Source organism: Gymnoscopelus microlampas (assembly GCF_963454915.1).
Source record: "Gymnoscopelus microlampas genome assembly, chromosome: 11".
In the NCBI taxonomy this organism is placed as follows: Eukaryota; Metazoa; Chordata; class Actinopteri; order Myctophiformes; family Myctophidae; genus Gymnoscopelus; species Gymnoscopelus microlampas.
This window is the reverse complement of record NC_139948.1, coordinates 36,144,944-36,166,248: the sequence shown is the minus strand read 5'-3', so window position 1 is coordinate 36,166,248 and position 21,305 is coordinate 36,144,944. Positions and strand designations below refer to the sequence as shown.

The window sequence follows — 21,305 nt, the reverse complement described above, 5'->3', positions numbered from 1 at the left end:
GTATGGTAACACTATAATAAGTATTTACATGTTCATGTCATGTTAAATGAAGGGCAAAAGTTATTTTTTGGACCTTGACCTTTCTATATACATTAAAAACAATGTTCACAATTTCAACTGCGGTGTTTCTTTGGTATAATATAGCACTCAGAACAGGAAAAATAAGGTCATGGTGCAAAAAAAGCATACATTTTGCCCAACATCAAAAACTTGATTGTTGTAGGTGGGTGACAAGTGGACTGGTGTAGACTTCTCTAGTACCGATGTCAGAATAACAGCTTGTTTGTGATCTATTAACTAAAGCAGTGGTTCTCAACCTTTTCAGGCCGTAACCCCCCCTAAAATGATCATGAACTGGGGACCCCATCCCCCACCCTAACGAGCACTTGGAGTTAAGGCATTACATTTTGTTAGGCTGTTCAACAGGGTTCCATCGATAAATAGTGAAAATAGCACACCTACAAGCTGAGCCATTGATTGACCAGTTTTTATAGTATACTTTTGATGCAGTAATGGTCTTAGTCCTTAAATTGTCACTTCACCGTCATCTGGGGACCCACAGGTTGAGAACCACTGAACTAGGCATAGTTTAAGCCAAACTACGTACCACATTTAAGTCATTGACATGGCTGGTGTATGTTTCAAATGCGTTCATGACCTGCAGACATCTTGCACTGAATGTACATATAGTTATCTGAATCAGAGCCGTGTTGCATTTTCTGTTTGGTCATTCAAATAGAATGTCTGGACAATTATACAGTTCTGTTTAAATAGCTTCTGCCAGTGCAGCCTTTACCCAGTGAGCAACTGAATAGACAACGCAAGCTTCATTGCTGCTTGACACAGGTAAAAGGCTGTTTGAAATAGTTCAAATATGCATGGTGCACAACTAAACTAATCAGTGTTCCAACTATATAAATTGGGGGGAGTTATCATTGGGGTACAAGCCATCTTCATGTTAATACATTTGGACATCAATTATATTTGACAAAATCAGGTGTATGTAGCATGAGTGCCAATTTAACACTTGTCCACAGGAAGCTTTTAGTAAAACCCAATGGTAAAACAAAATGCATATGCACTAATAATTAACCACCAAAATCAGACCCATTAACTTGTGAAAACAAAAGACAATCATCAGATAACCAATCAGTAACTATACATGTGAGCACAGTTGATTTGATTTCACCCATTACTTGAGTCTTGTTAAACAAATTACCATCCGTTTCTAGTTTTAGGTTTCCCCGTTTTACTGAGACAGCAGACTGTCGGTATGTGTTCTTCCTTATGGGAACAATACAGTGGGGGTGCTCCTTCCACTCCGACTAGTGGCTTCCGCGTGCGGATAGGGTTAGGTATAGGGTTTGTTAACGTCGGAAAGGCGAAATGCACCCAATACAGTGACCATTTGTTGATGCTCCAACAGAGCTCTGACGCTTACCTATCAACCAATCCAGAGGTGAAACATGATTATGTTTAACACGCTTAGTTTCACTTCCCTCACAATTTCTGTTGAGATCATGCTATTAACCAGAGCTGAGGCAAGAATCCATTTGATAAGAGCTTTATTTGAAATATTACAACATATAAAAACTACATACAATTTATTCCACATTGTGTGAAAATTTCCAAATACACTTAAAACCACATTAAGAAACTCAAGCATGGAATGGTACTGCACAGAATGTCCAACAAGGCTCAAAGCCATCTCATTAAAAATTATTTCCTGACTTCAGCATCAGGTTGCGGATTCGATTCTTACTGGAAAGGGAACAAGGCCTAATCCAAGACCTCCATCTCCTGCTTCACGATTTCTGTTGGGGAAAGGTGATACTCATTAATATGCATGTTTACATGTAACCACTTAAAAGAATGAATTAGGCGTAGAAATTATTTAACATGTACCGTAATCAGCATGCTAAACATGTATGGGCTCACCTGAGGCACTCTCTTCTTTAATCCTCTCCAAGATGCATCTCCTGATCTCTAGTCCTATGGCTCTGGAAAGCGGTGGAGGCACAGCATTTCCCACCTTCAAAAGTGACAACAAAAACAAAAAGGATATGAGTAGTCTGTGGCTGAGTCCATGGCAACTGACAACAGTTGGGAGTGATTCTTTGAAATGTTTAAATATAAGAATTACAGGAACAGCAAGAGACATGTAGTGGAAAACTTGTCCTTAGTTAAAACTAACAATTACAAATCATATGATTTAAACATCTCCATAATATACATAAAGGAGCCACTGAACACAGTTGACATATTAAAAACTATCGATTATAATTTATTATTATTTAATTATCTTAAAATCATGCTTTTCACTGTCAAATGCGCTCTACTGTAGATTATAATTCATTATTATTTAATTATCTTAAAATCATGCTTTTAACTGTCAAATGCGCTCTACTACCATTGAAAAGTATGTTCTTCCCCCAAAAAATGAGATCAGTGGACCAACGGTACCTGTCTGTGTTTGTCAAGGACGTTCCCAAAGAAGCGGTAGGTATCAGGGAATCCCTGAGAGCGTGCACACTCCCTCACACTGACCACTCTGTGCTGCTCAGGATGCAGAACACGGCCCTGGAATCAACACCACATGTTTAGTTCAATGGTCTCTGCCAAGCAGAGGGATCCCCAACACACTGACTAGGGATAAAGAATCAGTGACACTGTACAAGCTTACAAACTGGGACTTATTTAGTTTTTAACATAATTTCGTAACTGGCACTATCACACTTATACGAATGACTGCTGTTTTTTGGAGAATGTGCTGTTATCAGCAAAGGACAGATTTGTCTGAACTGTAGAATCAATTTTAGAATACAAAAGCAGTTTACCTGCATGTAGCATCTCTTAATTACTTCTAAATGTCTTCTTCAAGAAATTTGCTTCGCATCATATTCGCATTGTAAGAAAAACATGCTAAATAGGACACAATACCTGCTTGCCCATGGGCTCAGGGTTGGTGACAGTGGTGCTGAAGAACCCATCCCATTCCAGACGACCGTAGAGTCCAGCCCAGTGATTGTGGCGGTTCCCAGTATGAGGCAGACACCATGGGATCAGGGTGCTGAACTGTCTGTCTGCAGGGTCACATGGCACCCCTGAAACGATACATAAAAAAAACTTCATCACCATCTTTTGCTCATTCAATCACTGCAATTTCATAGTTCATCAGGGAGACTAATTTCCATACCTCCCGCACAGGTGCAAACACCCCTCAGTGCACCAGTGCTGCTGCGTCCATTCTTTTTATCAGGATGCGAGAAACGAAGCTTCTTTGTCATGGTGCCATCTTTGAGCCGAACCTCAAGGTTGGGCAGGTCCCTCCAGTCAGAGCCAGGGGCCAAGGGGATGTGCCGCATGCGACCCTCAACCAGAGAACTCATGTCCTGAGAACACACAGAGCATCAGTCATTACCCTCTACATAAAAGCACATTTGCACTACTTTAACTCTTGTTACTTGGCGGAGTGGGAGGACGCTAACCTTGCAGATGTGGTCTCGGAGGATGGGTTGGTACTGTGTTCCTCTGATTTGCCTCTGGAACCAAGACTGCGGCTCCCCGTTGTAAGAGATCTCCAAGGAAGCTGCTCCGTTGCGGATCTCGGGCAGGTCTGACATTGTGTCTCGGACGGTGATGGTTCTGTATGGTCCTCCATTGCCACTGTAGAAGGACAGATATTTATGAACCATTTGAATCCCTAGTGGTCCTTTCCTGGGGCAAACATTCAGCAAAAATAGCATTTTTATATTATACAGTAAAATCCAGGTAGATATTGGTTACCGTGTAACGTTGCTGAAGTATTTCTTGTCATCCACAACTACGTTCAAAGAGCAGGCTCTGGGAGCAAACACATGCAGAGGCTCGGGGTAAAGAGGAAGCTTCTCCCCAGGAGCTGCAGCCAGGACGATGGCCCTGCGGCGGGTCTGGGCTACCCCGTATTGACCAGCCTGAGGGGACGACAGAGTTAATCATATTGGCATGGGCTAGTAGTGCCTGTTGCAATAATCGAAATAAAATTCAGGCATGATTTAGCAGATGCTCTTACACAGAATTACCTATAAAGTAAAACCTGGTATGAAGTAAATGGCATGAACCTAGTCAAGAACAAATCAAAACAATCAAGTGCTATGAATTAACTAGGATATTAGGCAGACATCGAACCCAACAACTGTCGTATACCATCCAAAATAATACTTCAATGCATGTTGTTTACTTGTCCACAGATGCCATCAAAATAATGCAAAGAATAAGTGTACAAGCAATCAACATACATCTAGATAACACAACTAGTGTCTCTCAATAGGTATAAACTACTGATATAAGAGAATACAGAGTGCTGGGGGGTGAGGTAGTGTCAAGAGTTGAGTTTTGAGTCTGAGGAGGGAGCTCATTCCACAACATAGGAGCCAGGAAGGGTCTAGGATGCTTGGAGCATTGGGCAGGGTTTCATAGGGAAGGGAGAGCCAGATGTCCTGCGTTTTCTAATCACAGTTTTTGGGAAGGTTTGTAGGTACTTGTCACCACCAGGAGGTGTATAATTCAGACCCACCTGAAGGACACCAAATGTACACTGGTAACCCATGGCCACCAGACAGCGTAGGGTAAGCTTCAAGACCATGGAGCTTTTGAAGGAGACAAAGTTCCTCACGTTCTCAAGCAGGAAGAACTTGGGTCTGTAGTAGTCACAATAACTGCAAGAAAAGGAGGAAACTTAGCGTTTAGCAAAAAACAACATGCCATGCAAAGTGACTATAGTCACTGTTGGGTGGAATCCTTGCATGTCCTAAACCGTTACTTTTCAGCAAATGGAAAAACAACATGTGTTCCAGTGGCTCCAATGTAGTAATTTAATCACAAGCTCATTAATACTTTATTGGTTAAGTATTTATAAAATCCACAGCCAGACAGATTTAATCACCTGGCATCTACAAGCTGAGCACTTAGTTAATATCCAATAGCATATTATGCAATTTTTGCTACTTTGTGCGACACAATCATTAATCGTATTAATTGATATCGTTTTAAAAAAGGGATTACTAATGGATGTTATAAAAACAAAAAAAGGAATCGGATCTATACGTTTTCTACCCAACAGCGACGATATAAATTTGACGATATATATTCTTGTGACTTAAATCCATGTTCTAGCAACAAACCTCAGATAGGACACCACCAGGGAGTTCTTGAACATCGAGTAAGTGCGTGAGTTGAAACGGTTCATTCCACTGAAGCCCTGGCAGGGGGGGCCTCCACAAAGCATCTCCACTTCTCCCTTCTGAGGCAGCTTCTGGCCCAGAGAGTTGGCCTTCTCCCCAGACATGGCCAGCTTGAGCAGGACGTTGCAGTCCTCGGTGAACACTGTGGTGCCAGGGTTGTTGAGCCTGAAGGCCTGCGCTGCAGGCTCCCACATCTCTATGGCCCACAAAGTCTCAGAGATACCTGAGGGCAGATAGCATTCATCATTACACATGCCAAAGATGGTCTTTTTTTGAAGACGCTACGTTGCAGCCACCCTGATTTTGGAGTAGGTGTGCAAGAGGTAAGAGCTCTGTGTTCTTTTATTTCTTACATTTGTTTTTTGCACGCCGACCCCCATCTCAATATTTTGTTCCAGGGGCCCCCAGATTTGAGTAAAAAAAAAATGTTCACTTAATATATTCAAAGATTTGTACATTTAAAAAAAAGCAGATCTACAAGCTCATAGCGCAGCACTCGGTGCCACGCTATGAGCTTGTATATCCATTTTTGAATAGCCAAAGTGTAAAATAAACCGTTTTAGCTCAAATCAAAAAATGACAGATGCGTTCCAGGTCTTAATGGGTAAAGTGTCTTTTGCCAGAGGAGCACTCACCAGCTTGGTGGAAGCCTTCAGACAGCCCGCCACAGCCTGAGAAGACATCGAGCGTGCGATACTTAGGCACTTTAGCCGTCTGTGATTCTTGAGCATCTGGTTTCTCCTGTGCAGCAGAGGCCTTTCCTTTGCCTTTACCTGATAAGACAACAGTTTGATTAACATTTCAGGAAACAAAACAATTGACATTTCAGGACAATTGACGACAAACCAATACTTTTTTTTCCTTTACCTTTTCCCTTGCCCTTCCCTTTGCCCTTTTGAACAGCTGAGCGGGCGTGGTTTGGTGGGTCTTCAAAGTTCTTAGTCTTGGCATTGTAAGCCTGTGGGTGATCGACAACTTAATTAGTAAATATTTGAATAGTGCCATCTTCCAGGTATTCAACTTTCATATCATTGATATGGTGTAGCAACTCATTTTAAACCATCTACCAAAATTCACTTTGGAATACAGTCAATTCCTCTGCAATTCAAGACACATCGTCTGCAAAAGCATACATGCACTCAGACCACCTAAAAGCGAAGAAACCCGATTAAAATATCATACAACACGTATCACTGGAGAGCCGGATACTCACCTCAAGGAAGTAGAATCGGTCAGGTCCACCGCTGGAGAAGTCTTGGACAGACTCATTGAGGTCCTCTGCATACTCGACATGACAGCGGCCCAGCAGATCCGACATGTTGACCGTCACCTCCTCATCGCTCCAGTATAGCTGGTTGACGTCAGTGTGATAACCGGCTTTCACGCCTTTGTGAGTGTTCTCAGGCCTAGAAGTAAGACGACATAATCGGCAAGGTTCAATTTGCATACATCATCCAAAAAATAATGTGTAACATCTTGTAGTGGCATAATAAATTGTGAGCCGATTACAAAAGTGGAGAAACTTGCCTGTAAAACTTGTAGAGTCGCAGTTTGACCTCAGACGTGTCAGACTTGCCATTGCTGCGTCTGTGACAGAAGATCTCCTTGATGCGACCGATGCGGAAGGGCTCTGGAGCGTCCTGGTTGGATCCCTTTATGTAGTCTGAGGACTTCCTATAGTACTCTGGATACAACTCTTCATCCACATCCTCCTTCCTGTGAGTACGCTTCACTGGACTAGCTGCTTTCACACTGGAAAAATACAAATGCATTCAATTACACTGTTGCAGAAACAGCCAATACTTAATTGATCCCCACCCATGGGGAGATGTGTCCCATTCTAACTATTAAGAGGAGTAGGCAGTGGTTCTGTCAAACGAGGACCAGCTCCAGCTCAAATGCCAGTGCTTTAGACAAGGGCATCTTCCCAACATGCATGTCTTCACAGGGACAACATGCAAACCTAACAAGGCCCCCCCGGTCTAGTTTAGAACTAAATTCTAATCTACCATTTAGAAAACGCCGCTGTCTGCCCCACTCACCTGAAATTAAAGGCCTCGGGAGGCAGGTACACACTGTCTCCCTTCCTGAACTGATGTCCTTTAAAGAGGGCCAGGGCATACAGAGCCTTGGAGTCACTGTCATTGTCGTCCAAGGGTTCAAATGCACGAGGAGTCTCCTGTTCTTCCTTTTCCCTCGTTTTAATACAGCTGCCACAGAATCTAATAAAGAAAGAACATAAAATGATACACGTTGCCACCAAAAAGACCAATGTGAACATCGAAGCTGATAAGGTCAACAGTGTGACAGAACAACACTGATGCTCACTTGAACTTGGACTCTTCGGATGGTGTGTAAGTGGGCGGAGTCTCAAAACGGGAACACACTGGCTCATACCAGAACTGGTAGAAGAAGCTCTTGCCATCGTCCTCGATCACCTTCAGGTCCTCCTCCACTCCTCCCTGTTGAAAACAAATACAATATAAGGCTTGGTATACAGGCCAAATGCAGGTCTTCAATAAGTCATGAAAGAAATGTCTTAAATAGTCATGCAACCACGTTGCTCGACAAAAGTTTGTTGAAAATAGTTTATTTTCAACGACAGTCGTACTACAGAGTATAAATTAGGCTTCACTAGCGCTCAGCCTTCAGTGCACCCGTACCTCCATGAACCAGTTGTTGGACGGAGCCTTGTACATGACACTGACTTTGCTCATCACATAGCTGAGCTGCATGTCTTCACATTCCTCCACAAGCATCAGCTCCAGTGGATCAGAGGACTCTCCGAGCACGGTGTCAGTACCACGAAGGAACCAGTGGGCGTGGAACATCTTACCGTTGTTATCCTCCCACAAGGACGAGATTCTACAACCAACAGACGTCGTTAGAAATGTACACACACACTACCTCAAGACACCAATTAGCCTAACCACTTTCAATCTGGTGTCCATATTTGGGGCATGTAATTATAGGTGAACATAGGGAAAATTCTAAACTATCGAAAATAGCTGATCTACAAGACGCGCTGTGAGCTTGTGACATACGACTAAGTATAGAATAGGGCTTAAGTGGTTAATCATGGAGACATTTCTGAAAAATTAACATACCGTGCCAGGTAGAGGGGAATGGTTGGGTCCTCTGAAGAGACAGAGACGCAGTCACCCACCTCCAACACCTCATCATTCAGACGCACTTTGTTGTAATACCGTTTCTTCCCCTCAGTCTAAGGGACCAAAAGGGGGAAATATTAATTATACCAGATTCCTGGACAGAGCAGGGAAATGTGTTGCAAACCAAAACTGAGGAAACTAATCCATTACCTCAACCGGCTCTCCGATCCATGCTAGCTTGCTCTGGGTCTGCTTCTTTCTCTTGGACTGGGACACCTTTTTCTTTGGGGCTTTTAATATGGGCACGTCCTCTTCCTCAATGTTCTCATCATCCTCAGCCTCCTTCACAGCAAGGTTAGGACATCTACACACAGGGGGGGAAACAGTCTTTACTTGCTCCAAGCCACAGATGACCCCATCTTGAGAAGGTATGGTCTGAGAGATTGTCTAACCTTCTCTGCCGACAAGCCTGCTTGCTTTTCCCACCTCCTCCAAATTTGATCATGTCCTTACAAGCTGTACACTTGCCACAGTCAGGAGCTTGGCAAACCTTGATAGCACAAAACATAGAGATGAACAGGACTTTTTCCCCTCCACTTTCAGTCAACCAATCTTTTAAAAAGTGGCCCAAAATTTCACACACACACACCACAATTGTACAATTAAGTAAAATATAGGGCTTTAGTGGTTAATCAGGCTAATTGATTTGGTGTGTCGATTCATTGATATAAGAAACTGTTCTCGATTAGCTGACAAACAATGGAACTAATTATGGCACTTACCTCACAGACGCCACAGCGATGCCTCTTAATGCCTCCACCCTCTTTATTGATCTGATCGATCTGATCAGAGAAGAACGTGTCAAAGATCTGGCGGACCAGTTTAGTGGTGGTGGCTCTAGTGGGCCCTTTGGCGTCCTTCTCTATCTTGGTCGGGTGGCGAATAGCCTGTCTCCTTGCAGCTCTCCTGTAGGGGGAAAAAAAAGGAGGCGTTTTAGAGAACGGGCCAATTTGGCTCATATCTATATTTGAGGGTGGTCCAAGTTACGTCTATTATGGAGCCCCTCGCCCTAAACAAGCCACATCAGCTGATGGAGCCATGCAACATGAGTAACAAGCAGACAAAACAAGACAAAGTACAAATGTATACAATACAGAGTTCGCGTTAGAAGTCGACTGACAGTTTGTCAGTGACTGACACCATATCAAAGCAGAGAAATCAAAAACAAAAGAATCCACACAAAAGACGCTGAAAAATAACTGTCACTGTTGAGTACCATTACAATGGAGGAACAGCATATGCAAATGTTATCAGTTTATCAACAATTTGATAAAATATTTAATACAATGCATGTATCAGGGAGACCAAGTAATGAATTTGAGCACTCAAGGATTGCCCATCCATCTCAATAACTTGAGAAAAAATAATCTTACCTTCCTTTCCCATTTACTTTTATTTGAGATCTTCCTAACAGAAAAGGTATGTGCGGGTTTATTTTTTAATCCATGGGTCATTACAACCCGTTCACACCATCTGATTATAGTATACTATAGTTTTTAAATGAGATTTCTGATCATAATAAATGTCATTGCATACATTTAATGCAATATTGGTGTGCAATGTATTGTAAATGTATTTTTTTTAATGGTCAGTCTACTGAAATCCAACACAAATAATGATGTATAATGATGTACATAAAATAGATACATCTTTTTAAGTTCTAGCACGAACTCTGTAGAAATGTTCCTATTTGACTAGACAACCTAAAATTTCACACTTAAAAACACAACCACAAACAAGTTGAGGATGCATTCGCAGTGAGGCCTACCTACCAGTACAACAGCATGCTGCATTAGGAAATGTTAGAGGAATGTTAGACGTTAGGGAGAACAAGAAACAAGCACCAGGAATACATGTACAAAAAACGAAACGAAAATACATTCGAAACCCTGAAGCAACAGTGTTGCCAAAAGAAGTGTCACTGGATAGAGTGGCTAATTGTTTCTGTCAGAGTTAAATACATAGGTAGCACCACTGGTGCAATTTCTAACCATCAAGAGTTTAGATATTTTCTAGGCCACATCTCATGGAGGGAGAAATCTCAAGGAGGTCAATGTTAGGGAGAGACAGGGAGTGCTTTTACATGCACACCAATCCTGATTAAGGAAAATACTACAGCTATTCAGATGGTCATGTTAACGCTGTCCGTTATCCGATTTCCCCTAAAAGAAATTTAGAAGTTTTTTACTTAGGGTAAGCAAACCCCAACTTATTTAGCCACACCTTAAACACCTTCAGATTTCTTTCAGGTTTCATGTGCACGTCTGGATACGAAGCCATATGCAACAACTTAACAAAATATGAAGTTTGATTACATTTATGTAAACCAGGAGTCATAACCGCACTAGGCATGTTAACATAACATTTCTGATCGGCACATAGTTGTGTATACCACCCCAATATCCCTGAGCCCCACCTCTTGCCAAGAGTGACTCCAGCCAGCTTGATCAGATCTCTCATGCAGGGGGTAACGATGACAGGCTGCTCATCCGAGTCTCCAGCCTCGTCATAACTCTCCACCTGCTCCACCACAAACTGGGCATGGCGCAGCAGCGTGTCTTCAGTGAAGCGGTTGAAGTTGAGCCCTGCAGGGGGCACTGTGGTCTGTAGGCAAGAGGGGATCAGAGTTTGGTCAGTGCTGTGGCTGGGCCAACATCAAGTTTGACAGTTGTATTATTCTGATCAATCCTACTCTCGGGAGCCAGACTGTTGCCTCCCACAAATTTCAAATGCTTCCGTCATACAGTATGGAGCACGGAAGCTCTGAAAATGATCAAGCGATAAAGCGGATGAGACTCCTCCTCCCCACTTCCGTTTTGTCTTTACAAAATCATCTAAGCATATGGAAATTTAACCAATTGATATCTTAAGATATATTTTCATGAACGGAAATGAGGAACAGAGGACGGCTTCCTCTCTCGGATTTCGGGAGGTGTAGTTCCAGACTATATGGCATTCGGGGATTGTGCTACGCGAGAATAGATCAATCCTAACCTCAATCTTGTTAAGGAGGTCTTCATAAGAAACATCAGGGTTCTTCTGCAGGAATTCGACCACAATCTTGCTCATGTAGATCTTTTCCTGCATCAGTGCAAAGATGGAGGAATACTCCTCACTGGACTGCATCAGGATGTAGTCGGCAAAGGCTGTGGAGGACAAGTATTGGCACATCAGACACAAAAGGGCCAACATAAATAATAAGACAGTTTGAGAGAATTGGCATGCGTTACTACCTGTAGTGAAGCCAATTAAGGCCTTTTCTCCACCATCAAAGCCAGTGATCCACCAGGCATTGATAGGTCCAAGCTTCTTGGCAGGAACTCCACCTATCACAAAACACATTTGTATTATCAATTAAACTTCATTTGGGCTGTACTGATCAAAGATAACTTTCAGTCAATTACAAATGCAAGGAGTTTTGATTCATACATTTCTTTAAAAAAAAGGGGGGGGATAAATAAATAAATAGAGTACCATCCAAGCAGGGGTTGTCATCATAGATTGGTTTGACGACACAGCTGAAGTAGAGCTCCACATTCTTCTCAATCAACCCAGAGTCAAAAGGACAAAGATGGCCACGCTTGTCATACACACTGCAAGTACAGAACAGTTCAAATGCTAGATAGAATGACCACAGCAACATCGGTAGCGGGAAAAAAAGTACAATCACTATTCGATTTATTGAGGGAAATGCCCCTTATTGCTCTAGCAATGGCATAGTGGAGATAAATCCTACGGTAGTACGGCACAGATGTAAATTATCTTACTGAGACAAGAGGCAGCCTTCTTCTGCAACCTCAAGATATATTCAAGTCAATTAAATATACTTTAGCAGGCAGCTGAGTTTTTTTTTCTTTAGCAGTCGAGTTTTTAGTTTGTAGACTGATGTAATGTGAGGCAGTACCCACCTGAAGTTTGTGATTTTGTGCTGTGGCAGCTCTTCATAGTTCTCAAACCCATCTTCATTTGCGTCAAACAGGGAGAGGCGCTCATCAGTTAACATTTCTGGTTCATCCAGCTGTAGATGCACAGAGTTAGTCTTAGGTCTTACATACAATTCCACTAATTAGAAGATAACATTTTACAAACTAATGTTTCACTCGTCCGGCTGGACAGATGCATGTATGATGGCCTGATTTCTGACACTCAAGACAATTAGGAAAAATGTAATCTACTGCATCTCTGACAAATCATCCATTTAAGTGACAAATGATCAATTTTAAGCATTCCGTTAGGCTCAGATATACGGTATTGTAACTGACTATGAATGTAGAATATTCTCACCGCATTATCAGGATCACCCTGAAATAACTTGAGGTCCGACTCATCCAGGTACTGTCTGCAGTCTGGACATTTTGGGGGTGGTGCCTGGGGAAGGAAAAGAAAAAGAGAATAAGCCATGACAGTTTATGTATGTAGCATTTTTTTTTAAAATATATATTAGCATAGTGCGTTACCTTGGCTGCAGAGACTGGCTTAGTTGCTACACTCTTGGATTCTTCCAAAACCGTGCTGTAAAGATAATGAGTTGGTTTGTGTAAATGTCTTCGAAAACTAAGAAAATAATGAGCCCAGCCATGTTCAAAGGGCAGGAGACTTACATTTCGTCTGAATCCACTTTAAGACGTTTCTCTTCCCGAGAAACATCTGACTCATCCACCTTAAGACGTTTCTCTTCTCGAGAATCACCCGAATCTTCCACTTTAAGACGTTTCTCTTCCAGAGACTGAAATATATGAGCCAGCTTGTTATTAACTCTCAATGCTTACAGTGACCTGGTATCAATAACTGCCAATAGTTCCTCACCTCTTCAATAACTTCTTTAACCTCTGCAACTTCTTTTTGTCCATTTGTAGCCTCTCCGTTCACCTCATCCGACTTGCGCTTTTGACTGGAAGGAATGAGATAAGTTTTACTCTAAAAACGGTAAGACATTTGTGTTGTGGATCTCAGGAGCCACATGGGAATGGCATGGCTCAATATGGATCTCAGACTTCATATGGCCAGCCTGTGACGTCAATAATCTATGCCGTCAACTTATTAAACAGATATACTCACACTTTGGCGAACATGGACAAGATGGTGGGCTGTTTCCCGCTGTTTCTTGTGACTCTGGCAGGAGATTCTAGAAGAAAAAAAAGAGGACAACGGTCCATGTTACTTTTGTTCTACACCATTCTATGCCATTTGCAGTGCATTGTGGAAGGTGTAGTTCAGGGGAGCTTACTTTTGGGGTCAGAGTCTGCCTTGCTCCTGCGTCCGCCCTTCCCTTTGGGAGCAGAAGGGGACTTCATGGTGTCGGCTTCCTCCTGGGTGTCCATGGTCTCCTCCTCGCCGTCGTCCTCATCCTTATGGGAGCCGTTGGTAGCGAAGCCATTCGTCTTCCCGTTCTGCTCGACGCTGTCAGCATGTGAACCGTTCTCCAATGGCAGCTCTTTCCCCAGTAAGGCCTTGACTTTGGAGAGGTAGCCCTCCTGTCAGGTACACACAGAGCACGTGGCCAATGAGCACAGGATGGATCAGAGAATGTGAGAATATGAGAGAATATACAGACAGTTACTGACCACCGAGATCTCTGAACTTTTCATCTTCTCCTCCAGGCTGGTCAGTTGTTCCTGGGCATCCACATGCAGGAAGTCCTGAACCAACCTGATCTTCTCTTTCACACGATCCTGAAATTCAAATGTATTAACAAAATACAGCATGTTGTGACTAGATGGCAAACAATTATACAATATTAAAGTTATACGCTATATGCATCCGTAACATTTTTAATTTGATAGCTATTCAGTTTAAGACAGAACCCAGTTTGCAACCCAGTACGGCTGAGAAACATGTTGAAAATCGCAATGTCAAATCATTCCAAATCCATCATCAACTTTACTTGTGACAGTCTATTGTTCAATTGTGGGTCCTTCTTGGAAAATAAAGCTATCCAAGCCTACTAGCTTTCATTTATTGAGACATATGAACTCACCTCGTCTGAAATGCCATCCTCCTCCTTCAGCACCTGCAGCCTGTGAAAACAGTTGAAAGTCATTTAAGGCTAGCAGCAGTGGTGGAAAAAGTACTCACATGTTTTACTTAAGGTTAACTAGGCAACTTTGAGCCCCCCCCCCCAAAAAAAAGTGTGTGTGTATATATATATATATATATATATATATATATATATATATATATATATATATATATAGCATTTTTTAACTCTATCAGCCACTGCATAATTATGCTGGAGTGTTGATTGATTGGGCCATAAAAGTGTCAAGCTCATTAGTGCTCTCAAAGCAATGAATGCATTGAGTATAACATTTGCCTCTGAGATGTAGTGGAGTAGAAGTAAAAGTAAATTGTAAATACTCCAGTAAAGTAAAAAATACCTCAAAATTGTACTTAAGTACAGTACTTGAGTAAATGTACTAAGTTACTTTTATACCACTGAGTAGCAGTCACGTCGGAAACTATCATCAATGAGCATCAAGTTCATTAGCAGTGTTGTTTTCCCGGGAACCAAACTTCCTGCGTGGCGCCAAATCTCCCACGTAGTTTCATCCAGACGCGCTACGTTCCTTCATAACAACAAGCTGGCAGTTTGAAAGATCCGACCCCACTGTTATTGTTATCTCTCCGTCCGTCGCAACACTTGTCATTATCAAGCAGTGGTGGCAAGGTTACTCATTTACATCAATACTGCAATGTAGAAATACTCCGTTACAAGTCCAGAATTCAAAATTTACTTGAGTAAAAGTATTGGCAAAATAAGTTACTCAAAATAGTTAAGTAGAAAGTACGTATTACGCAGAATGTCGCTTTCAAGTTATCAAATGTATTAAAAAATATTTTGAAAATAGCAGATCAACAAGCTCACAATGCGTTGTATCGCTACGCATTGTGAGCTTGTAGATCGGCCAAAATGTATAAGTACAGTACCTGAGTAAATGTACTTAGTTACTTTCCACCACTGTTATCAAGTGGGAGCAGGCTAACGTTAGCTACAAACGGCTAACTAACGCATGTACACGCCAACTTTAGAAGCATCACTTTGCTAGAACAGTTGTGCAACGACCCTAGAGTTCAAACACAGTGTGTATGATAATAATCATGGTAATGATCGTTATTTGCATTGAACAATAACGCTGCATGCATGCTACATGATGGTTTATTGTCATTAGCATCCAGGTTACTGTACCTTTTCCTAACATCCTCAGGCAGAGACACGCAGGTCTTGCTTTGCATTGTGAATGTCTATCTAAACGTGGCAGAACAAAAGATAAAATCGTGTTTTTAAAATCTGTATAAAACGACGTTAAAAGCCCGCCCGTGTTGACAGCAGTGTGATCAGCGTCAGTGCTGTTGTTGAATGCCAGAGATGCTATATTCGCGCGCGGGCCGTCTTTTCGCGCGGAAACCAGTGTTGCCATGTCGGCTTGTTATACGCGAGTTTGGGCTTATCTCATTCTTTGTGTGAAGTTGCTTGTAAATGTCGGTTAGTGCGGGTTGCGGGTTTTGGGGATTTAAAAAATATTTTAACAAGTGGTTCTCAAATATTTTCATGTCATGTACCCCCAAATTAATACGTTTTTGTCCGTAAATCCCCATCTAAAATGATTTGTGCCAGGGTGCCCCCCTACCAGATTTGTGTTATTATTATGTTTCAAAAATCTTACAAATATTCCACATTTTATTTCAAGATTATTTTGGAAATAGCCGATCTACAAGCTCACCTAGATCGGATATTTTCAATGTATATAGTGAGTTTATAGGTTTAAAGTGCTCATAATGGCCTAGTGCCCTAGTTGCTTCTTTTGGGCTTGTTTTTTCCTAGACTTTGTTGCTTATTTCTTTCGCAATATCTGGCAACAGTGGCGGAAACCCGGGTATTTTGGAATGTACCACTGGAGAGATAGATGGGGGAGATGTGTATACTATGTGCTGGAATATTTAATCACCGACTTCAAAAACTACACCAAAACACACATTTGCACTATTCAGCAGTGCTTTTTTGTGAAGCGTGATTTGTAAAATGTTAAAGCTTGAGCACAATATCAACTTTATTGAATTAATTCCCCATAACAATCACCCCTGTATTTTGTTTCTAGCCGATGTGGCAGGCAAATGACCAGGCGGAAGCAATCTGTTCATTTGACCAATAAATGATAATGGTCTTTACAAGCACATTGACCCTGATGTATTTGTCATTTAATTTATTATCTACAGCAGTGGTTCTCAACCTTTTCAGGCCGCAATCCCCCAAAATAATCATATTTGAACTGGGGACCCACCAAATTAATCATATTTGACCAGGGGACCCCCACCCTGACAAGCACTTGGAATCTTAGGAGTTGAGGCATTTACATTTTGTTTGACTCGGTTTCAGATTAATATTGTGAAAATATCTACAAGCTCACAACGCCTGTTGTTAGCTGGTAGTTAGAACATTTTCACAATGTTTGCCTCTTTCTTATATTATTTGACAATTTGGCCAATGTTTGACCAGTTGTTGTTAATTGAGATATTCAAAATATCTTAAAAGTTCTTAAATTGTCACTTCACCGTCATCTGGGGACCCCTGTGCTTTGTTAAGGGTAGTACAGTTCTTGGCTCAGGCTCGCTATCCTATTGTTGGTAATATGTCTGACATAGATTATTAGAAGCCGAACCTTAAAACCCAGAGCAATAGATCCAGACTAGTGAATTGATAATGAACCAGTGAACTACTGAATATGAAACAACATGGTTGGACTGTTGACGAAAAATAAACTAGAAACCCGAAGGCTAATTTCCATGTTCAGCTGCTTCTATCTTCATTCAACACAAGGTGGCAGCATGTGCTCATTATTAGACATCTGAAAACTTGAAGTCAGTTGTGGCTTGATCAAAGAAAGACCCATGAGTAAAGTGAGAAATGCCATAATCTTGACTCATTTGATCATTTCATAACCATTTCATAACATGCAGCCTGTAGATCTAGCCTGATCGTAGCTACAATCTGACCCCATAATTCCACTTCACTGCAGTCCATAGGCCCACATTACTAATTGTCAATTTGTCACTGATTTCACACAGCTCATTGTCAAACACCGCTTCACTATGGGAAACGTTTTGCGTTGTAGCTGTGTGTGTGTGTGTGTGTGTGTGTGTGTGTGTGTGTGTGTGTGTGTGTGTGTGTGTGTGTGTGTGTGTGTGTGTGTGTGTGTGTGTGTGTGTGTGTGTGTCTTGTAGATCTGCTATTGGCGAATCAATTTGTGTAGAGTGAAGTAAGAGTGTACCAAATGTGCTCTTTAACAGGTCCATTTTATCAAGTATAGAGGGTTAAGTGGTGCTGAATTTGCAGCTCAGCGAATTCATCCTAGTGTATGACGGAGGACAATTTCACAATAAATAAAAATCTCTGATACGATTATTGTGAGCGTTTTTTATCACGATAAACGATAATAACGATTATCGTCCCATCCCTAGTGTGAGTGAGTGGAGTGAGTGAGTGAGTGAGTGAGTGTGTGTGAGAGAGAGACAGAGACAGAGACTATGATATTATATGCTTTAAAGGTTAAACATTATTAAGGATTTCAAGGCTTACACAAGCTACTTAAATGTTAACCGCCAGTTTGTTCTGTCTGTGTTTAAGAATGTTTATTTCTGAATGTGCCCAAGGGTCTGTGTTTATGTTTGGTTTCATAAGATGTTTCTTAAACTGGCCTGTAGCCTACCATATATTATATGGCTGCAGCTCGCATGGGTCTGATGTGTTCTCTTGCTATGGACGTCTTTGTGTATACAACTTCACCTACAGGTTTCTGAGTGTGACGTCACATCCTGCAGGGCACTGGGAAAACTTGGCAGACTTCCCAGCAGCGCAGCCTCCTGGGGCTGATTCAGCCAATGTTCCCACCCAGGAATCCTGGATGTCTGACAGCAACCAGGCCCGACTCTCCCAAGGCCACTCTCTGTCAGCCTTTCCCCTCACCCCAAGCCTCCCCATAAGCCAAGGAGACGTCTCCCAGGGCCTTTATTCAAGTCTGATTTATACTTTGCCGTACAGCAATGTCGAATTCTAAAAATAGCCAACTTACAAGCTCACACCGCGCTGCGGAGGCAATGTGTTGTGAGCTTTTAGATCTGCTATTAGGCATCAGGCTACTCCCAGACATAAATTAGGCATCAGGCTCCTCCCAGACAGCACCCTACCACACCCCACTTCCACGCTCACTGCTGACAATCCTCTGCCCACCCTCCCATCATATAAATTCCCTTTTTTCACACAAGCCTTAAAGCAATTGAACAATTTTTACTAAAGTGAGAGGGCCATGATTAATGGGCTGAGACAAACTTGCATGGAGCGTTTCACGCTGTTCATGTTGAAGCCTGCGCTTTTCTGACCGTGTCAGAGCATGTTTGTATTGAACACCGCTTTTTGATTACCTCTTAGATCCAGGCACATTACGAAGGCATCTGCAGACCCTACCCTGCAGAGATAATAAGCTGCCGTTTAACTCCACAGATGCTTTACCATTCTACGACATTCTCTCTGAACACTTCAACCACAACTTGGATTCTTTTGGCATTTCATTTATTTTATAAAAAGGGAATGCAATGAACAATACGCTTATGTACCTCTATTAGTGTTTAAGATTGTACCGATTTATCACAGGCAGCGTGCTATTGAACAAACAAGACTATTGCACACAAGACATTCCATATAATAACACATTTCATACATACTATACATAGATACATACATACATACATACTTACAAACATACATGAATATTCATATATATGACATTAAAAAAAATCATACAAAGTTAGGCAACACAATGAAGTGATAGGTACATAGAATAAAACACATCTCCATCTGGAAAACCTTGGGGTAAAGCAGATATCAAAGCTGCCAAAGTGCTTTGCACCATTTCTACTTGACTGACTAAATGTGAAGAAAAAAACTTGCATGTAAATATAGTGAAATATAGTGAACCCGTGTGTGTGTGTGTGTGTGTGTGTGTGTGTGTGTGTGTGTGTGTGTGTGTGTGTGTGTGCCTGCGTGCGCGCAGGAAGAAGGTTAGTCTAACCCAGAACATCAGAACATCTAACCCAGAACAACAGGAACCGGACAATGAAAAACAGGACTTCCTATGGATGAAGGAAGCTGTGTGTTGTAGATCTTCAGAGAACGAGGATGAAGCTGACCTCCCATGAGTTGACCCGCCACCCCCTCCCTTGCTCCTTTGAAACCAGAGACCTCCCCCCTTATTTGTAGGGGAAGTGAGGGGTTTTCAGAAAGATGAGCCGTGTTTACTCTGAACAGATCCCACGTCTTAACAGGTTTTCAAAAAGGCATAATGTTATTGTAAAAAATCAAACCAGGGTGCTCACAATAGATTTTTCTTTACATTTGTGGTGCTTTTCTTCACAGTGAGAGTGAGAACCCCTGTTCATCCCACTCTCTGCATGTCAACGGCAACTTAATGCTGCACAATGATGATAAATAATACTGTCAACAGTGGAGCTCTTGCCCCAAACACTTCATATTTAACATTCAGCCTTGTTTCCCCATGAGGAAGACGCAACCAGCGAACACGCTGTCGCTATGCTGCTACAGCACAGTCGTCCCGTTAAGTCCGGACAATTGGACAACTGTCATCGAGTGAAATTTATCAGTGCCGAGTCACTTCAGGAAATGTGCCTTCTGATTGAGCCTTCCTCTCAGGAAACTGTTAACATACAAAAGACAACAGTAAAAGCAAGGGGGACAATAAGGAAATAGAGTGAGTGAGGGTGTTGTTAATCATGAGGCTGTAGTTGGAATATACCATATACATCAGCGCTTACAAATGAGTTAAATTACATTTCATGCAATATATGTAAGCAAAATACTTTAGTTTGTTGCAGTTAATCAAAGGGTTCTATGCAAGGTTACAAGGGGCATACACAGCCCTGGATTTGGGGGGTTTCTTTGTATTTTTCTTGTCTGGAGTGCATTGTTGAGTGGGGCAGTTCATTGCCCCCTATCAGCAATGAATAGGCATGCCTGATGTATACATACATGTACTGTATATTTGTGGGTTAGCCTGGCAGAAGGTAACAGCCATTAAAAAGAAAATCACTTATTGCCTACAAGTGTACAAAGTGCAATTCTGCAAGCTTTGCATTAACGCAGACCTTGAAAAGGTTCATAAGAAGTCGCCATAACTGTGATGTTATGCATTTGATATTTGTTAATTGGCTATTTGGCTGGTCAACATACATCTTAAAACAAAATCTGTCAAGCAAATACATCAAAATGTTTAACAAGTCAATGTTAAGATGACATTTGTACTTGGTGAGAGTACCCAACAAAAGGCCATTTTCACATTTCTGAAACATCTCACCTTCAATCGTGAGTTCATTTAATCGATTCCCTCTAGAATGATTGCACTCTCACATGCTTGCAAGGGTGGATCCACTGAATGTTGATTGTGATTTCACACATTTTTGATTGCATGTGTACACTGTAGTGTTGTGTTTTAAAACAAGGCTATGTTCCAGCCAGGGCTGAGGACATGTTAACACATCACATCCGGTTTCTTAGCCACATGTCTCGTTCTATTACACACACTTGCACGCACATTCTTCTTTCTCTCACTCAGGCTCTCCCTCATGCACACGCACACATAAGACGTCCACATGTGCGTGTTTCCACCTCATTAGACGCAGGTGGTGCAGTTTTGCATGATGGGCGTATGGTGTTCATGTTTGTTGGTGCAGTGATCTAGAGAGCTGGAGCTTTTTAAAGGGACCAGACACCGGTCAGCCGAGCGTCCGCACTTAAATATACCCCAGCAGCACAGCACACGCAGAAACTCTTTCCTCATGTCCTTGCTGCGCAGTGTGTAGATCACTGGGTTTAGCGCTGAGTTCAGGGTGGCGAAACCAAAGAATA

General features: G+C 42.0%; 2 protein-coding genes across 3 annotated transcripts in view; both read right to left on the bottom strand.

Annotated features, from left to right (window-relative positions):
- Nucleotides 1–1,548: 1,548 nt before the first annotated feature.
- On the bottom strand, nt 1,549–15,774 carry dnmt1 (DNA (cytosine-5-)-methyltransferase 1). The gene is made up of 34 exons (XM_084072569.1): nt 15,579–15,774; nt 14,370–14,409; nt 13,957–14,064; nt 13,620–13,866; nt 13,451–13,517; nt 13,199–13,283; nt 12,994–13,118; nt 12,850–12,904; nt 12,677–12,760; nt 12,301–12,410; nt 11,867–11,985; nt 11,626–11,718; nt 11,387–11,538; nt 10,809–10,996; nt 9,115–9,298; nt 8,785–8,882; nt 8,543–8,696; nt 8,330–8,445; nt 7,886–8,087; nt 7,551–7,684; nt 7,265–7,444; nt 6,750–6,974; nt 6,436–6,628; nt 6,090–6,180; nt 5,858–5,995; nt 5,163–5,445; nt 4,556–4,697; nt 3,787–3,953; nt 3,489–3,666; nt 3,197–3,392; nt 2,941–3,104; nt 2,464–2,580; nt 1,939–2,032; nt 1,549–1,814 (listed from the first exon to the last, which is right to left on the bottom strand). Exons 1-34 carry the CDS (start codon nt 15,623–15,625, stop codon nt 1,780–1,782), a joined length of 4,611 nt encoding a protein of 1,536 aa, XP_083928695.1. The 5' UTR covers nt 15,626–15,774; the 3' UTR covers nt 1,549–1,779.
- Nucleotides 15,775–18,939: 3,165 nt separating this feature from the next.
- Nucleotides 18,940–21,305, bottom strand: part of s1pr2 (sphingosine-1-phosphate receptor 2) — a 21,528-nt gene continuing 19,162 nt past the window's right edge. The window contains exons 2-3 of one of the 2 annotated variants that reach the window (XR_014601831.1): nt 20,755–21,305; nt 18,940–20,097 (exon numbers count right to left, since the gene is read on the bottom strand). The exon at nt 20,755–21,305 is cut by the window's right edge and continues 1,007 nt beyond it. Coding sequence is in view for 1 of the 2 variants with exons in the window: in XM_084072175.1 (XP_083928301.1) it covers nt 21,070–21,305 (236 nt within the window). In the remaining variant the exon portion in view is untranslated. The other variant, XM_084072175.1, reaches the window with a different exon arrangement.

Bases quoted from the DNA above. Each gene is read 5' to 3' on its own strand.
- dnmt1 (XM_084072569.1), bottom strand. From the start codon at position 15,625: ATGCAAAGCAAGACCTGCGTGTCTCTGCCTGAGGATGTTAGGAAAAG. The intron at 14,410-15,578 runs GTACAGTAACCT...CTGTTTTCACAG, and splicing joins CCTGAGGATGTTAGGAAAAG to GCTGCAGGTGCTGAAGGAGG. The intron at 6,181-6,435 runs GTGAGTATCCGG...GATCACCCACAG, and splicing joins ACCGATTCTACTTCCTTGAG to GCTTACAATGCCAAGACTAA.